We start from the raw sequence: 17,838 nt of genomic DNA on the forward strand, positions 1-17,838 counted from the left end.
TCGGCAATAAAGTACAGCTCGTTGAAGATGGCACTCTTATACCAATCGGGAAGGTCACTGCGGGGAAGACGGGAAGCCAGCTTTAGCAAAAAGAAAACCCTTTTCAACGGACTAGACTTTGAAGACTTACGCGTCGTCCAGAATTGGACGCTGCCACTCGTCAATCAGTCGCTCCCACTTGCCGTAGTTGGTGAGCGCATAGTCCGACATGGTCGGACCCGCATCGCCCGTCTTTCCGAAGTACTTCGTGTAGTAGCGATGATACTCTTTGCCACGCTTCTGGAAGTGTACCTTTGGCATGTCCCATACGAGTGCAAACTGCAGCTCGGACGTTGTGCCCGGTTGTACCAGTATCTGGCCACTCACCGCAACTGCTACATCTTTGGCTATAAGATACCAGGGATAGAGTGAGACGCCATGTTTCGCTGGTGGCTTGTAGGATTGCGGAACTTACTTTTCACCGTCTCGTCTACGGACTGCTCTGTTAGGTGTCCGTGTTCCTTCAGATCGTTCCACAGCTTCTCACCGGTTCCGCTCGGATCGAACCTCTCGCAGCGCGTCAGGTTGATCTCCGAGGAGCTGCGGCAGCTTAGACAGTACGTACATGCCATGTCGGCGATCGTCTGCCGGATGCTAACACCGCGGGCCGATCCCTGCGTGAATGCCCCGGTTTCGCTGCCTCCCTCCGCATCCTGCTTTTTGGTGCCGGTACCATTCTTGAACGTAAACGTGATCGTCACCTGCCGATCCCGATCGCACACATTCTCAACCGTCCACACGAACACGGCACACGGCATCGAGCTCTCCTTGTAGTCATGCGGTATGATCGGCGAGATCTGCCGCTGCACTAACCGCACACCGTACTCGCTAAGATCGTACTCGGACCAGGCGCGCGGATACAGCGCCGTGTAGCTACACCGTGATGCATCTAGTGCGCTTTCCCAGCTTCCTAGCGGCGTCTTCGGGCGGCTGGAAGTACGGCGCGATGATTTTGTGGAACGATTCGAAGCATGATCGTTAGTCCGGTGGCTGGGGATGGCCGTTGCAGTGGCCATGGTCATGCCGATGATGCGTATGAAGGTGTTGTTGTTGTTGTGTGATGAAGGTGCGTTAATTGGTGCGATGACGTCAGGAGGCGCGATCGTTTGCAGGTGAGCGGAGTGCGTGAGGCGCATGAAGGCGCGGGTCAAAGCAAAGCGAGTAATGGACCGCGAAAGCATGTTGTTAGTATAAGCGATCGCAATGGAAGCATTCTACGTGCCTTGAGTAATGGTATGCTTTTGATATAAAAAATTAATCCCGATCATTTACTATCATACACTCATTCCATTCCGCTAATATCAAACATAATTGTTGCCGTATGGATGTACCATCGCAATAGTGAAGAAATCAGTAAATGAGTAACGAAACAAATGAAAGAAAAATGAAAACAAAATTAATGCCATTGAATTTTGCCGAACGGTGCCGTAAGCAAAGCTACAATTTACGATCATGCATGATGAGAGGGGTTGCTACTACAGAATTATCTGCACACGCTAACCGAAACCGAAAAAATACCAATTTATTGGTTGAAAACAAACGATTGACCAGTAGAATTATCATTTAATGAAAAACACACAAATAGCTGAACACAAAACACTTACACTGAGAAGCTGCACTGTAAAATGTTTATCAAATGAAATCAAATAATCATAGGGAAATCAAGTAATTGATAGCAACGCGAACATCGAGCCGTCGATCATCTCTTATCAATCTGGAAACCAACAAATGTGTCACCGACATAGCTGTGGCATAATTACACAGTTTTAAAAGTGTGTCACCTACATTTGTGCTTTGTGCCCTCGAACTCTCTCAAGATTGTTTTGCATAAAGCCACTGTTCGTTAGACATTAAATTACTACAACAAATCTAAACGTCTGGACTAAAACACAAAACTCCTTTCTTGCAGACCCTATTTCGAAGCATACATTGAAGGGCATTACACAGCATTTGGGAGCCTATTGGGAAAGTAAAAGCAAATACACTTCCTCGAGAGCTAAACATGTTTGCGATGGACATCATCCTTCAAAAAGGGCCCTAATAATCTCGAATCGACCCACGGTTCATGCAAAGAAGATGCCCAATAATGCAAAGATGTGGAAGCAAAGGCGTGGATCGTTTCGCTATCAATGACCATGACACATCTCATTGTCTGGCATGTCGCCTCGGAGGACCGACTGGTCTGTGGCTGCGTGTCTGCAACGTTCAACTGTTGCTCAATTTATCTGTAAAGTGGGTAAGCTCATCAAAAGACCGTTATTCAACACATTCTGTTGGGTCGAGAAATTGTAGTGGTGGTAGAGAGCCGTCTAATAAAAAATCGTTTACATGAAAACGAGAGTATATCAACTGAACTGTAATGTTATGATCAGATAAGTTTACCTTCTCTTGCGTCATGATATAGCACCGACCGCAGCCAAAGCATAGCCTAACGATGGGCTTAGTTTCATAATGATGTGGAGCTTCGAACTGGTACGGTGTGTTAAGAGCTGTAGCTAAATTTAAAACCGAAAGCCATCATGTGTCCATAGACCGGACAGGCTTTGGCAATCGGTTCACGATATTTGTCACCGGAGAGATATGTAGACAAGAGCAAACAGCAAACGGTATCTATGGTCTCTGGATAGCCCTCACACATCACAGGCCCTTTCTAAGTACTGTAATCGATCGATTTTCTTCTTGAACAAACTTTGATGGATTCGACAGAGGCCTAAACGTCCCCGACATGTCACCAAAGAGGGGGGGAGGGACCTGGTTTAGTTTTCCCTTAAAATATCTTGAGCGGCAACGATGGTCATGGACCCGTGCATTGGCGGGTCGAGAAAGCCCCGATAGCAAGGACCTGCCGTGCTCGTCGGCAAAACCATTCTTACACGCAATCCCAACTGCAGCCAGCCAACCAGCCATGTGAATGGTGGTGTGGAAGGTGATGCAGAGCGGCTGCAACAAAAGCGGTGATCCGGAGGTGCGAGTTCCGGAAGGAAGGAAGGCGAGGCTGAGGAATCGTAGACTGGCTGGCAGCACACAGGATGTGAACTGGAACCGCGTGGCGTGGTATAGCGCGGGCGCTCGGTCTCACAGCAATACAATCGAGTGAGTACGCTGGTTGGTAGGCTGGCGACGCCGACGAGGACCTGGCCGGAACCATAATTTCCCCCCTCGAAACACCCCATTAATGCCGGAGGGATGTGGCGGGATTAAATGAATGCATTGCATTGCGCTCTTCTCTCTCTCTCTCTCGCCCTCTTTCGGTTACTTCCGTTTTCATTGCATTTTACGTCACCAACCAGCGAGTGTACTTGCGCAGGTAATAGGGCGCAAAATGCATTAAAAAGGAATCCTTCAACGGTGGCTAGCACTTAGGGCTACGCTTTCCGCGCTAAATAGAATGGTCGTCGTCGTCGTCTATAGAAATTGAAATTCGAATGCGCACGTGGGCAGAGATCTTTCAGCTTTCTATTAACAGCGTGGTACTCTTAATGCGGCATTAAGTGAAGTGGGTTCAACCCTTTGGAGCGTTTCTGGTGGTTTGGGAAGGCTCATTCGTAAAAGGCTCCCTTCGATGTTAGCCCCGGAGAACAAACATATTTCGAATGCAAAGCACAATCTCGAATCATTACAACATAGCAAGGAACACATCTGGCTTTCCGGTGGCCAATATTCGGCCAATTACTTCAATCAGCATGTAGTCATCGGAGTTCTGGAGTGCTGGAGTGCAAACATACTAAACAGTTTTTTCTATTTTTTTTTATAACTCACTCAGCAAAGGCATAATGTTTGGCATCCGTCCTCGCACCGGTCAAAGCGTTAGTGCCAGAGTCGTAAACAGATTCCTTTCCTGCGAAGCCAAGCTCTGGTCACCAACAAACGCGAAAGGACAAATATTTTCCCTCCTCCTCGTCCTCCTCGTTCCCTTTCTTCTCTACCAACCATGTACGTGTGTGTGACCGTGACACTCCGCCCGAATGGTCGTGTGGCGACTGGCATTCAATTAGCCTGTCCTGGCTTTCCCGGGGCTCGTAGTGGTGCTGGCAGCTACTAGCGACTACGTGGAAAAACACGTTCGATGTTTGCTGCGGTCCAGTTTTCCGGCGTCTGCTGAATTTGTGGTGAAGGGTGGAAGTTGGCACCGGTACGCTAGCATAACAACTTCCAGACCAGACGGCCGGCCTCCACCACACGCAATGGCAGCAGCAGGTTGGAGCCAGAGATTGAAGGAGTCAGTACGAACGGTCACTGGCATTAACGGAGGCGAAGAGTGGCCACCACGAAAACGAAATTACGTTCAACATTCAAAATGCCGTAAAATTTGCTTCACCCTCCCTCACCACCTTCATCCACCTCCTCAAAGGGCGGGTCAACGCGAATGTGTTTGGGTTTTGGTTTGGCAGCGTAGTATGCGCTGGTGGTGAAATGCGAAACAGACGGCTCCTGCGACCAAACACAAGTTACGCGCATGAACAAGTTGCGGAGTTTGTTGCAAATGAAGTTAGTGAAGGAGCCTGGTAAGTTGTTGAATGTGTTGTTGATTCAATTAGACTTAATTAACAACGTGAAAAGCCCTGCTGTACTTTCTGAACGTACTACCACGCGCGTCCTCGTAGTCGCACAGTCACACTTGGTGGAGATAAATAAAAATAGCTTTTGACCAAAACATCCTTGAATAAAAATACATTTTGAAAACACTTTGAACACAAAATTAAAATTTGCCAAACACGTGGACATATTAAACGTGAATCTAAGCTACATTAATTGTTTCTACATAAAGCTACATAAAGGATTTTTGTATTAGTTTACTAACGAAAATAAAACCACCTTGAACTACATCATAAAACGAAGCTCCCACGGAAGCCATGTGAGTTAGCAAACTGGATGGAGAAAGCGTGATGTGGAGTGGACAGGACAGGATCGTGCAGGACATCATGATGGTGATGATGGTAATGTGTGAGTAAACTCGGTATCCAAACTACGGCAGACACTCACCTGTAGGTCGACAGCAGGCTCTGGAATATAGTGGCGCCAGTCTCATCCTTAATGGTCACGATGAACTGATTCGCGTGTACGGTGTTGTACTCGTACACACCGGGTCGGAGCTGATAGCGGCAGAACTCACCCGCGAACCCGCGTCCAATCGTACCGGCCCCGATGCCACCGAGCGGTGCACCATAGATCTGCTTCGCGTTTTCCGTGTACAGGTAGTCCATCAGCACCTGGCGTCCTTCCCGCGATACCTTCCAGTAGTAGGGGATGTAGCTGCAAATACACGGCAACGGGAAGTGAAGGTGGTCGGTGTCTTATGTATGTTGAAGTCCGGGCGGTTTCGTTTCAGTTTTTCCCTACTCCCACGAGCAACCGTCCTAGCAGTGCCATTAGACGGAGTTGATGGAGTTTAGATTCAATTTGGGCAAAGTGTCTTCATCATAACCGCATATACAACTGGCACGTCCTGCCGCTAGTACCTCTCCGGTGTCATTCAATTAGAGAGCGGATCGTAGTTGGCGTCCGTCCATGATTCAATTAAGACGAACGCGATAGCAAACGTCAGCTCTAGTAGGCGCGGCAAGGAATTGCTGAACAACCAGCCATAAATATATCGGAACAGTATCCCCACCAGAAATTCCCACCATCGGCTTGGATGCTAAATGTGTCCATTTGCGAAACCGGACTCCAGTGGTGCTTCTCGCGTTACATTCTGGTAGACAAAACTTGATGTTTAATATTTGATTGGATATGGATACACCAGGGCCATTCAGTTGGACAAAAACACTTCAAACAGATCCAGCCACACCACGCTAGACGGCATCACCACGGGGTGCAGCGTCTCGAGCGATGATGTAGCTATCGAGTGTAAACATCAACCATCCCAGAATTTGATCGACGTCCGTCGTTCTACTGTACCTCACGGCCATATCGACCTCACCGTTGGGTGCGCTATCGCTGCGCTTCGAATGCTGGTTGTGGGCGATCACTTGGCCGGGTGTTGGAGACATATCGCGGAGAGGTGGGAAGGACGATCAATATTTGATTTTCGCCTCTCGCGCCCCCCCACCTTGCGACCGGATGTTTGTTGCTCAATCTCTGAACCGATGAGGAGGCGCTGCAAACCGCCTCACACGAAGCAAAACCTGCTAGAGATAGAGCAATAGGCGACGACCGGCTTTTCCCTCCCTCTGATCGATCATCGTCGAGGAGATGGCCTAACGTAACATAGCAGGCCTTTGGATGGAGATCGAAACTAATTATAGCATTCCCGTCGTGGGACAGGCTTCTCCAGCGACTGTGTGTTGTGCACTGTGCCGGCAGGCACTACAGTGTCTAGTAGGGAGTTTTGTTGCCCAAGAGAACGGATAAACACCACTTGAGAAGTGCTTTCGTTGTTTCGTGGTTCATATCGGCCACAGCACTTTGGTGCACAGTGGGGCGAGAAGATATTTTAGAATCATAACGCGGTGCGTGCGCGTGTGGCAACAGATGCTGTTGCCTCGAGTGCAATGAAATTTATCTGGATCAGACTTGGATCGCTTACATCGGAAGCAATGAACAGTGTTGTATGTGCCGCCGATTACCTTTGGGGGTTTATTTTGGTTTAAAAACGCAACAATCTTTCTTGCATCTCCAATAACGGTTCTAATATTGTTTTCGCCTTGCTAGACAAATGAGAAGATCAAAATATGTCTGTATCAAAGGCCGATGGAAAAATGTTTCGGCATTTTCTTTCATTACCAAGAACAAAAAGATATGGTCAAACGTTCCGGTCCTGCAGCTGATTGGCCAAGCAATAAAAACAAAAATACAACCGAAAAACCATAACATACAAACTTGGGCCCTTAGGCATGCCGTGTTATCGGCCCATTTTTCGTAGATAAAACGTTTGACCGAAGTTCCTTCCCACGCCCGTCGACACCATCCATCACATTGATGCATTACGCAGCGCGATGCCGGAGGTAACAGCCATCATCGTGGCTGGAATGTTCCATGCTCACGAACCGCGACTCTTCGCTCGATTTCGGTCTCGGTCTGATCTTGGGTGATATCCAAGTTAGCGTAGACATGGTATGGACCCCCAGACACCGGCAAAACGAGCCGATACTGTATCCAAACAAAGAAGGCACAGACGCGCGCACACCCGACGTCTATACTTTCGTTGCGAGGCTGATGGTTTTTGGAGAGGGCGACCATCGAACGGCACACACATTTTGAACGCTAAGTGACTCGTAAATGGTTTGGAAAGAATATGAACGAAGGCGCGCCCGTCCAGCGCTTTTGGGGAAGGGTCCGTCTGCACTAAACGTTGGTGCGAGATAAGCCGCCTTGCCAGCCACGAAAGTCAAAGCCAAGAAAGGGTTGCCGGAGCATTATGGCAGGATGCTCATGCCTGGTAATGTGTTTATCTCATAGAAATTGATATTTCCATATTTGCCATCATAAGATAGGCAAACATTTCCTATCTTTCGAAGTTCTATTTCCGGACATTCTTTTGCTTTGCTGTGTTGAACTGGATTTGAGTTATACTGCCATTGTCGTCATGTAATGATTGTTTGAAGACTTTTTCCATGTTGGATGGATATTACAATAAATCACAAGACAACACGATGGCACCAGGGCGCTGCGTTGATCGTAGCTACCCAAAATCACGAACGGAAAAGCCTATCCCTACGTCCTGACATAAAATGGACGCAATTAGTAACACGAGAACGAAGCTGCTACCAGCTCCAACAGGGTGATCACATGGGCATCGAGCGTGCCATGGGGACCGTGCCCGTCCGTGCTGTATGCTGTTAAAACAGAGCGACAGAGAGGCTTTCAAGCTGATGATTTGTGTATCGCCATGTAAAATCTGTTTTTACGCTATTATGCGTGGGCGGTAGCAGACAGGAGGGCGCTGAGCTACTGTTACGCCCCCCTGTGCTGTCTATTCCCCAAAAACGGATATGCTCACCGAAGGATGTTTTGCCCATTTCGAGACTGCCACATTCCCCATCCCACTTCCTGTCGCTTTGATGGTGGAAACCACCCGCAGAAGAAAAATCGATAATCCTCAGTCTCGGCAGTTTACTCGAAGCCGGACGGCGGATTTTCCGGAAGCACGGGATGCACCGTATGACGGAAGCAAACAGACCAGAGAATCATCATCCCTCACAGCTAGCATGCCGCGCGTGCTGTCGTCATCGCGAAAATGAATGGAACAAATAAGATTCTTATGCTGTTTGGAGGCAGCAAAGAAAAAGCAAATTACGTCCGACAAACAACGCTATCGAATCAGCGGGAGATGAAATTTCCGATGGGGACACAGTCCCATTGGATGATATTGGTTCCGCAATCTATCACGATTATCCAAGTAACCCCGTCGGCAAACGTGAAAGGTCAGCCGGCTTGAGAAATGAGAAAGGCATCGCGAGTCGCCTTTCGACCGTACCTCCAACGTGGATGGATGGATTTCTAAGCCACATGTTGCAAACCGAGCCAAGCGCTTTCCGAAGAAGATGTTTAAAACCCCTGCTTCCAAACTGTGGGGGGCTACTCTTGAAGATTCCACCTTTTCGTCGTCCCCTCTGGCGTAACATAGACCATTAGCGATTCATCGGTGGGTCCTTGAACATGCTCGGTTGCGATGGCAGAGGATTTCGTCACCTATTGTGATCTTCGGCGACAGTAAATTATCTGCTATTCGAGTGCCAGAGAGCGAGCGAGCTACAATCTACTAGGAGATGAGGCGGTTGGAAGATTGTGGCTTACCGAAGGGCCATCGGAACCATCGGCAGCAGTTGGCGGATCGATGGGCGCAGGTTCTGGTTGCGGGTGTCGCTGAAGACATGGTTGAACTTGAGCTTTAAGCCGTATGCCGGAACGGCGGCCACTTGTTGTTTAAAGTCGCTCATCGACTGCACACTATCCCCATCCATCGTACTAGCTGCAGTTGGTTTCGGTTTCGGCTGTTGTTGCTGGCTGACCACCGGGACACAACACTACCACTCTACGCACACACACCTATAAATCACTACGATTCGCTCGAAACAATTGCGAATGAGAACGAGCCCGCGAAGATTACTTATGCTTTTGCACAAACACACAAACGCACGCGAGTGATAACGCACTAAAAGCCACTGCTGCTTCCTCGTCTACTTTGCTCAGCTGGTCAACGCGGCGGCTGTTGCTGGAAACTCAGATTCAAGGACACGCAGGTGACACACGACATGCAATTATTTTGAAGAGAAGCAGCAGAGAGTGGGAGAGAGCATAACCGGGCGCTCGAGAAATGCAACAATTTTCTCCACAAACAATTTTGCACAATGTTTCCTCGGGGGAGGGGGTGGGAATTTCGAAGTTCGTCCGGCGATATTATGAGGTCCACCTTCTGCCGGTTGCGATTGCGATGCTGCGTGTGTGTGTGTGTCTCGCGACTCAATATAGACCCCAAAAAAAGGGTTGTTAAAGCAAACGGCGCGAGGAGACACTTCCGTACGCACTCACTCTCAACTGAGGAATGAAAAAGAAGAAGAGGTAAACGTTGTTGTCTTCCACATACAGTCACCGGCACATAAATGGCTCAACAACTAGGGAGGTATTTGCAAAAGTTGTAGGAATTTTGATTCATTTATAGGTTCATGGTTTGATTTAAAATTGGATTAAAAAATTGAACCCTAAAAGAAATAAGAAGAACAATAGATTTAAATCAAAAGATAATCAATTACCAATAATCAATGCGAGCCCTTTTATCAGATGAACGATGTCTTCTTCCGATGTACTACCGATGATCGATGTACTATTTTGTTCAATCGCGTTTTGCTAGAGCAAATACTAGAGTATTTCTTTTGTGGCCGTTGCTGTACCGCGTAACCAAAACAAAATGTGTTCTTTTTCCGCAGGGCTGTGACACAAAATTTTGCGATTTTAGTTTGAATTTCGACCGTTGAATACGAGTATTTAACAACGAGTAATGAGTAGCATGGTAGTAATAGAAACTATTAGATAACACGTGACTTTTTTGGGAAATTTAATTATATTTACTTTGACTCCACGGAACGTGCGTGCGTACGCTTACACGTTGCTTACCGCTAAAGTATTTACATTCGGAACCAAGTGCCCCACGTTTCGATTGCTTTTGATCAGCTGCTCCATACTTCTCCGCACTTTACTGAAGTATTGCCATTTTATCGGAAAACAACAAAGGGAGTACACCGTGGCACTATCTGCTCGATAATATTGCAGATGCTTGCCATCAGGTCGCCCGCACATAATGTACTCACTCAAGGGCAGAGGGTCGGGTTTTAGGCAGCTAACCTTTGCTTAAACTAACGTCCCTATAATATAGCTTCACTGTAGGCAGCAATCGGCTTGAGACCCAATGCATCAACATATAGTGGGGGGGATTAACGTAGTTTTGCGGTGAAGTAAAGAACACGTTAACTAGAAAAGCGATCGCAACAGGCAGCTCCAATGGGGCCGACAACAACGAAAAACACGGGACAAACACACCATTTATGCGAATTACGATAAATAAAAGCAGTGGGAGAAGTAACTTCGAAATCGAAATCCTAGAACCTAAGCTAAAATTATGCAGCAGCGACGGTGCGCCTGCTAGCTTCTAGTTACTAAAGGAACACATTTGTTTCACGTACATTACTCTCTGTCCCCTCTCTCTCTTTCGCGAATGGAACTAAGCGATCGACACGGGATGTACTAACGAACTAAACCATAGCTGACTCAATGGCGAGGTTACGTGACGGACGCCCGGACTAACTCTACTCTGCGTCACCACTGCGAGGAGCGACGTATGACCATCGGCTGAACACTTTTATCGGTTTTCGGTTTGTCTTACTGTATAAAACGACGAGTAGTATAAGTATCATTCCTTCCCGAATGAAGAACGATGCTTGGGAAACAATCTAAATTGCACTATCTACCCCGGGAAGGCAGGCGCGATCGCTCTGCCATGCCGGGTGACAAGTCTATGGCTAGGTTGGTTTGTGAATGTTGGCTGTGTGGCTGTGATCGGTTCCATATCATAAGTTCATTATTCTGAGTCTCAGTTATTGATGAGGTTTTTGTAGGATTGATGTACACCGGGGGCGCTAGTCTCCGCCCCAGGCCCATTGAGAAGGTGAATGGATGATGCAGGTTTTGTTGATGTTGTTATGAAAATAAATATTAAACCTTAATAATCGCCATCTCGAGTAGTCTTAATGCTAGCTAATCCTTGTCGTAGTCGTCGCCGTCACTGATTCATCCCGAGCTGCCCGAGAGGCGGCCGACGGATTGCCTTTCTGGTGGGAATGGATTAAAATAAATAGTTGCTCTTCGTTTCCTATTGTTCATGATGTGAGTGGTGATAGTGTGTGTCTGTGTGTGTGTTTGTTGAACGGGTACATATGTGTAATGGCAGTTGTGGAGCTTAAATTCCTTGATTTGCTTGTTCGTTACTACTACCTTCGTCGGGCGCCTAGCCCTTCTACTGCTGCTACGCACTGTTGGGCGATTTAAGTGTCCCACGGCGTCGCATATACTCTCTTCTAACTGGGCTAAGCCGTACCTCGAGGATGTTGTTCACTTTCTCGACAATCGTTTCCGCAGTATTGCGGTCGGTTTCGATGTCATAATGCTTGAAGCTAACTGGTGCCTCCATCCTTCCTTCGCTGCTGGCGAGCACTGCCATATTTGATGCACTGTACACAAGCCGTACGATCGCTTTGGCTGCCTTTTGCTCAATGATCGAGCAGGCAGCCACAGCATCCATCGGGTGATTGGCAGATTTCTGTCGATTCCAAAATTTGCTTGCCCGTTGCGGCACGGGATCGATCTCGAATCGATCGCTCGATATGCCGAGCTGTACGGGGGTCTTGAGGCGCGATTTTTGCAGCACATGCACCTGAAATGACCGGTACAGTGGGGCCTCGATTTTTGAAGTGTGACTTCGCAGCTTGATACGATCAAGATCCTCCTGTTGCTGGATGCTGACGCGATTGGCGCTCGAAAGTGATAACGAGCGCGTTGCCGTTTCTAGTGATCGCAGTGGTGCGGGTAAACTTGATGTTTCGTGTTTTCCCATTGGTTTGCTCCTAGAAAGGCTGGTTCGTTTCGTGTCTACATCGAACGGTTCGATTCGAAATGATTCGTTTGCTGGTCCGACGGTGGATTGAATGGGATACGTTTGCTGACTGGCGCTACTCGCAAGCCGTCGCTCCGCCAGTGCAAGGTGTGTGAAGCGAAACTTTGAGCACGGTTCGTTCATATCGAGCGCTGGGAAATCCGTGTCTACCTCGCCGTCCTCCTCTGTCATGTACAGCCCGTAGTGGCTCACGGAGCGCAGTTCGTGCTCCGGATGTGCTATGCTGCATTTGTAACAGATCAGCCCCACAAATTCCTGTATCTTAGCCGCACCCTGTACGCAGACTGGTATCGGAAAGGCACGCTGCTCCTCCGGTAGAATGGTGAGAAATATCTTGAACGTACGTGTAGGCATCTCGATGTGGCCGGTACCATCGAACTTGGCGTACTCGAGGAACTTATTCCGTGGCAGTGTCGGGTGTGCCCTAAGCTGTTCACTGAGCAACGAACTGGAAGGGGCCTGCGCCAACACCTTCGGTACTGTTCTACGACAGAAGAAATAATCGTCCTCCTTCAGTTCCTCCTCCGTCGGCCGCGGCAAATGGTCCACGGGCTTTACGGACTTGACGAGTGCGGCCTTCTGCCGTGCCTTTTCCAGCTTCTCCAGTTTCTGTGCCGTGTTTGAACGTGTCCGATGAAAGCCACCGTCTTGGTCCATCTGGATGTCGTACGATTGTGACAATGCGTCCCCGTCCTCTTCATCCGTATCGTCCAGTCCCGGGTAACAGTAAAAGTACTGATAATCAACGCCAAACCGTGCATCCATCTCCTCGGTTCCATCCGGGGGCGTCATGGCTTCCGATGGGATTCGATCGAATTGTGGCTGGTAAGCGTCACCCTCCTCTTTCATTAGTTGCAGGGTTTGACGCTGCCGGGCAGCGTACTGCTGCGGAAGGTCCTCCGTTACCATTACCGTCTCGCTGACGCCGGTATCGTCCGTCGAGATGAAGGAGTTGCGTATGTGCGACAGCAACCAGTGGACATTGTTGTAGGTGGCCATCCTGTCGAATGGAAAACGAAATGTTTGTAGCAATTATTAAAGCAATAAACCACATGCTGCAACCTACCTGTTTGCAGCGCACTGGATGAATAGCGCACACGGGCCAAACAATCGTCGGCGTTGGAAGACAGGTTGAATCCAAAAACGACTGCGGCATGCGATCGAAGCGGCTTGTCCTTGAGTTTATCAAAGCTTCGTTTCCTTCATCATGGATGGCAGAAGTTCCGTTCGTGCTTCTGTCGTTTATCGATCGCTGACTGCTGCATTACGCCGGTGTTTTAATTGCGCTAACGTGGCCAGAGTGTAAACGAGTGGACACTTTTCTCCGGAGAGCTATCTTTGCCAGACCTGATTTTCGACGGCAAGTCGGTTTGTTTGGGCCAGCAAGCGCACTCGGAATCGGGAACACGGCTTACAATGGATTGTAGTATCAGCAGTAGTACTAATGGTGCAGCAAGTTCATTGCCCGGAATGATCGAGGAGTCGCAAACAGGAAGCAGTGGCGATACCAAAGCAGGAAAGTGTTTTTAGCCGGGAATTCCTTTTTCGCGTTTTTGCTTACACCGATTTTTTTTCTTTTGCTTCTTTTCGGGTGTTTGACGTTTGGATGATGCGGAACCTTAAGGCGCCCGGCCACCAGAGTATCTTTGCAATTAAGCAAGCAATGAATGACGATAAAGTGACGAAGATGTTAGCAAAAGATAACAATTCTAATTTTAATTCAATTCAATAAAGCTTTCCCACGATTGCATCTTTGTTGAATCTGCTTTTTCTTCTTAACGGAAAATCGCTATCGTGGCCAGGTACCTTTCGCTCAAGAGCTGTCACACACACTACTGTAATCGTGTCCCGAAAAGTCATAACAACGTCATACGCCGACAACAAAAGCAAAAAACATTCGCGGAAACAGCAAAAATTGCGTTAATTTTTCAGGTTTCTCTGGTTTCTGGCCCCTTGAGTTTCGTGTTTTCTGATGTGAATTAATCGAGGCACATAATGGAGTCGTCCTTGGAACGTGAGTGTATGGTTTGCGCGTTGTGCTTTACAGCAAATCTGATTTTGTTTTGCTTTACCCCTGCTCTTTACCCCTGCAGTTCCTAACGATTTCGACCTTTCGCTGGAACATGAGTATCTCTGCTCGGGAATGTACGAAACCGGGATGGACCTGCCGGCCAACTACGGCATGTATGATTTGCTGTTGCAGCCAGATCCTCCCTCTTGTAACGTTGTGAATGAGCAGACCATGCAGGCTCTCGTATCCGGCCAGTACGGAGGAGAGTTCATTAACCCCGACGATTTCCTGAATGACATCCATCAATCGCAGACTGAGTCTTCGGACGGCTCATCACCGTCGAATCGGGACACACCGTCGCCGGCAGGGAGTCAGCAAAGTCTGGAGTCGGTTCCATCATCCGGCGGGTTCGAATCGTGTCACGTGGTACCGATGCATTTCGAAAGTCCTCCCATTTCCCCGCAAGGCCCCGTGAGTCCATCGCAAGTGTGCCAGCTGCAATCAAAACCAGGCGACGCCAAAGCAAGTGACACTGGGACTACGGCGAGCGGACGGCGCATTAAAATTCTTCCGAAAACTACAACCAGCTCAAATATTAGTAAAACGATTACCAAGAAAACGATCGTGCTGTCTGCGAAGGATTACAAAGCTCTGATAGCAAACACGCTCAAGCAACCGGCGAATAACACTATCATGTTGAAAGCCACAACTGCCGTTACGAATGCCCCCATCGTTCCGGCCAAGATCGTCAAACCAGCCGTTCCAAGTAAGCCAGCTGAAATACCAGCAGCGCTGCCACCGTTAACGCTCGTGCAGAATAAAAGTGCTCCTCTCGTGGCAAGCACGGAAGCTGTCTCTTCGGTTCCATTGGCGATACCAATGATGCGGGCATCAGGAACGAGCGCTACCGACCAAACCATCGACGAGAAAACGCTCAAAAAACACCAGCGAATGATAAAAAATCGTCAGTCGGCTTATGAGTCGCGTATGAAGAAGAAGGAGTACGTTTCCTCGCTGGAGGACCGTATACAGGAGCTTTCTAATGAGCTGGCAGCGTTGCGTCAGGTAGAGTCGATGGCCAGTATGTTTTCGAATATCCATGTGACTGATTCAGTTATGTTTACAGGAAAACGCATGTTTGCTTCAACGGTTAGCGAGACAATGCTCTTGTGCCGCTAGCAGTTTACTAATCAGTCAAGCATCGGCAAAGAAGATGTCGCCTACGGCCCGCAAAAATACAGCACTCGTGTTGGCAATGGTCTTTATGGTGTCGCTTAACTTTTATCCCATCGGGTAAGTTATCAGACATCTTTTTTTTTGTTGCAAATTATTCCATTTTAAAATTTGTCTCCTTTCAGTAACCTTTTGACTAATACAAATGATAGTGTGGATCTGGAGTCCACACAAACCGGTGGTCCAGTCCCGTATCACACTCGAGGGCTCTTATGGTCAAACAGCACTGCGAAAAAGTTGACCAACAGGAAACCAAATCTTAACTTAACCGCTCTCGATGAGCTGGTAAAGGCGGAATCTATTGAACCGCCTTTTACGTCGGAATGTCCCTTCTACGTAAATCAAACGGAGAATATACGGCTGGCGAGTGAACTGCGTCGATGGATTGGTGAGAATGGATACAAAAATCTCACCGACAGCAAAGGTGGATCCGGTGGTGATATGAGTATTGATACGTTTGCGAAAATGTTCCACCTGAAGGATACGATCGATTCGATGTACCGACAGATGAAAGACATCAGTGCGCAGATGAAGACTTACGAGAAACGACAGCAGCGGCTTACGCTTCGGGGTGATAAAAGACAATCCAAAAGACGCACCACTGATACTGGCGAAAATGGAGTGACGACGTACCGTGGAAAACATTTGCACAAGCCCAACGATCTCGATCTATACTATCCGCGCATCAACGTAAAGTATGCCGAGTTTTTTGAAGAGATTGGCCGTCGAGATGACACGTTCTATCTGGTGTCGTTCAGTGAAGAGCACATTCTGCTACCTGCGCTAGCGTACAATAAGACAAACCGACCGCGTATGTCGCTAATGTTACCTACCATCGCTGGCGGGGGACCGTTGGCGAATGGGACGGACACGATTACATTGATGCAGATCGATTGCGAAGTCATGAATACGTCAGTCATACAGATCCGGGAGAAGGCTATCCCCGGTGACCTTCGGCCGCATGCTAATACTCCTAAAACGCGCCATGAGCGATCCACTGGGACAGGTGGATTTGGTCGTAATGCCACAAATACCAGTCAAGCAGGACAGTCAAATTCTCATCCGGCAACGAGAGAAAAGCTGCAGACGAACAATGGCACCGGTAATGGGAAACCAAAGACCCAACAGCAGCATGGGCAACCGGTTCGACCGTTCTTTGTCGAACGTATGAATGAACATCTGAACAGTGAACATCATGTTAATTGAAGCAAGTACTTTCTCTTAGTTTCCTTGATTCCGCTGCCAATGATCTCATTTAATGGAGCAAAGCCATCGATCATCGGACATGAAGGTGCCAATGAAAATGCAAAACTAGGAAGAGCATTAAAGCGCAGGAACGTTTTCTGTTGTTCTTAAAAGTAGTTTTTCGTGTCTTTCGCAATCGAATAATTTCCTATGCATTCCGTGTACTGTAAAAATAGTTAATTGCCGACAAGCATTTCTTCACTCTTGAAGTAGACGTATAAGGAAGCTAACCGAGACATGATTGTATTTTGTGCAATAACATATATTAGTTGTACAAATATGCTAGTTGGGTTTAAATAATTAAACATAGACAAGTCATAGAGGGGATAAAATAATAAATTACTGTGGATGTTTAGCAGAAACGATTCAAGGCAACTAACGAATGGACTCGTGCGACTCAAAGACTTTCGTGAAAAGTGTCGCGCTGGTTTTGGCCAAACTAAGCTTACTTACTCTTGCAATAAGCCGTTTGCTAACAGAGGCATTTATAAATAAAATACGTGAAATCTGAAAAACAAACATACCTATTTAATGCTTATTTTTGAATTCTCATGGTTAAAAAACAGTGTTTTACTTCAATTACCACAGATAAATTGAACGATCCTTGAATGGCAGATCGAATGGTGTCGATGGACAACAAAAAGTTGTAATGGTCCAACGCTGCTGCATCTTAAACGCCACCTGATACAACTAGATATGCTATCCAGGTGCAGCTTACTGCATCGGATGTAGGCCTACTGCCCCGAATGGTCACAAAAATCTTACCATATAGCTTCAGTGACCTTCCGATTCTCTACAGCAACGCTTACGGGGCCACCAAATATAATCCACACGGGAATTCGGTTGCCCTGCAGTGGGTAGTCTATAATAATGGTCCCCTTTTACCCATATCGTAATCCGATGTTTAATTAATTTCGATGGGCGCCACCGATACCACAGTGTTGGCCCACCCAGCGAGCTCCAGTCGCCAGCAGCCCGATGGTAAGTAGTTGCCGCAGGCTCATCGTCGTGTTTACCTTCCCCTTCTGGTTCGGGTGGAAAAAGAGTGTTATGATAAATTTATGATCGACTAACTTTGTTGTGTCCAGCGGCCGGTTGCGTGTGCCCGCGGTTGTAGCGTAGGTAAGCCTCCCAAAGCAACGCCACCCAACACTCCATGCTGCGCTCAGGTGTTGTTCTACAAAACAGGCGTCCCGCCGAGTGG

General features: G+C 47.9%; 3 protein-coding genes across 4 annotated transcripts in view; 1 reads left to right on the forward strand and 2 right to left on the reverse strand.

The window, feature by feature from the left end:
- The window catches only part of LOC125960035 (non-lysosomal glucosylceramidase), a 12,105-nt gene extending 2,600 nt beyond the window's left edge, over positions 1 to 9,505 (reverse strand). The window contains exons 1-5 of one of the 2 annotated variants that reach the window (XM_049693178.1): positions 8,776 to 9,505; positions 5,023 to 5,292; positions 455 to 969; positions 131 to 386; positions 1 to 57 (exon numbers count right to left, since the gene is read on the reverse strand). The exon at positions 1 to 57 is cut by the window's left edge and continues 172 nt beyond it. In XM_049693178.1, coding sequence (XP_049549135.1) covers positions 1 to 57; positions 131 to 386; positions 455 to 969; positions 5,023 to 5,292; positions 8,776 to 8,942 — 1,265 coding nt within the window. In that variant the 5' untranslated portion in view covers positions 8,943 to 9,505. Of the gene's footprint in view, positions 58 to 130; positions 387 to 454; positions 1,030 to 5,022; positions 5,293 to 8,775 lie in introns of both variants that reach the window. The other variant, XM_049693177.1, reaches the window with a different exon arrangement.
- A 1,640-nt stretch (positions 9,506 to 11,145) lies between these two features.
- On the reverse strand, positions 11,146 to 13,707 carry LOC125960059 (stress-activated map kinase-interacting protein 1). The gene is made up of 2 exons (XM_049693226.1): positions 13,212 to 13,707; positions 11,146 to 13,145 (listed from the first exon to the last, which is right to left on the reverse strand). The coding sequence occupies exon 2, from the start codon at positions 13,142 to 13,144 to the stop codon at positions 11,498 to 11,500; it is 1,647 nt and encodes a 548-aa protein (XP_049549183.1). The 5' UTR covers position 13,145; positions 13,212 to 13,707; the 3' UTR covers positions 11,146 to 11,497.
- A 313-nt stretch (positions 13,708 to 14,020) lies between these two features.
- On the forward strand, positions 14,021 to 17,142 carry LOC125960045 (cyclic AMP-dependent transcription factor ATF-6 alpha). Its single transcript, XM_049693198.1, has 4 exons — positions 14,021 to 14,159; positions 14,239 to 15,221; positions 15,283 to 15,449; positions 15,515 to 17,142. Exons 1-4 carry the CDS (start codon positions 14,141 to 14,143, stop codon positions 16,593 to 16,595), a joined length of 2,250 nt encoding a protein of 749 aa, XP_049549155.1. The 5' UTR covers positions 14,021 to 14,140; the 3' UTR covers positions 16,596 to 17,142.
- The last annotated feature ends 696 nt before the right edge of the window (positions 17,143 to 17,838 follow it).

The sequence above is a fragment of the Anopheles darlingi genome, chromosome 2 (assembly GCF_943734745.1).
Source record: "Anopheles darlingi chromosome 2, idAnoDarlMG_H_01, whole genome shotgun sequence".
NCBI lineage: Eukaryota > Metazoa > Arthropoda > Insecta > Diptera > Culicidae > Anopheles > Anopheles darlingi.

Coding starts and splice junctions, on each gene's coding strand:
- LOC125960059 (XM_049693226.1), bottom strand. CDS start 13,144: ATGGCCACCTACAACAATGTCCACTGGTTGCTGTCGCACATACGCAAC.
- LOC125960045 (XM_049693198.1), top strand. Junction 15,222..15,282: donor AGCTGGCAGCGTTGCGTCAG/GTAGAGTCGATG, acceptor TTATGTTTACAG/GAAAACGCATGTTTGCTTCA. Junction 15,450..15,514: donor CTTAACTTTTATCCCATCGG/GTAAGTTATCAG, acceptor GTCTCCTTTCAG/TAACCTTTTGACTAATACAA.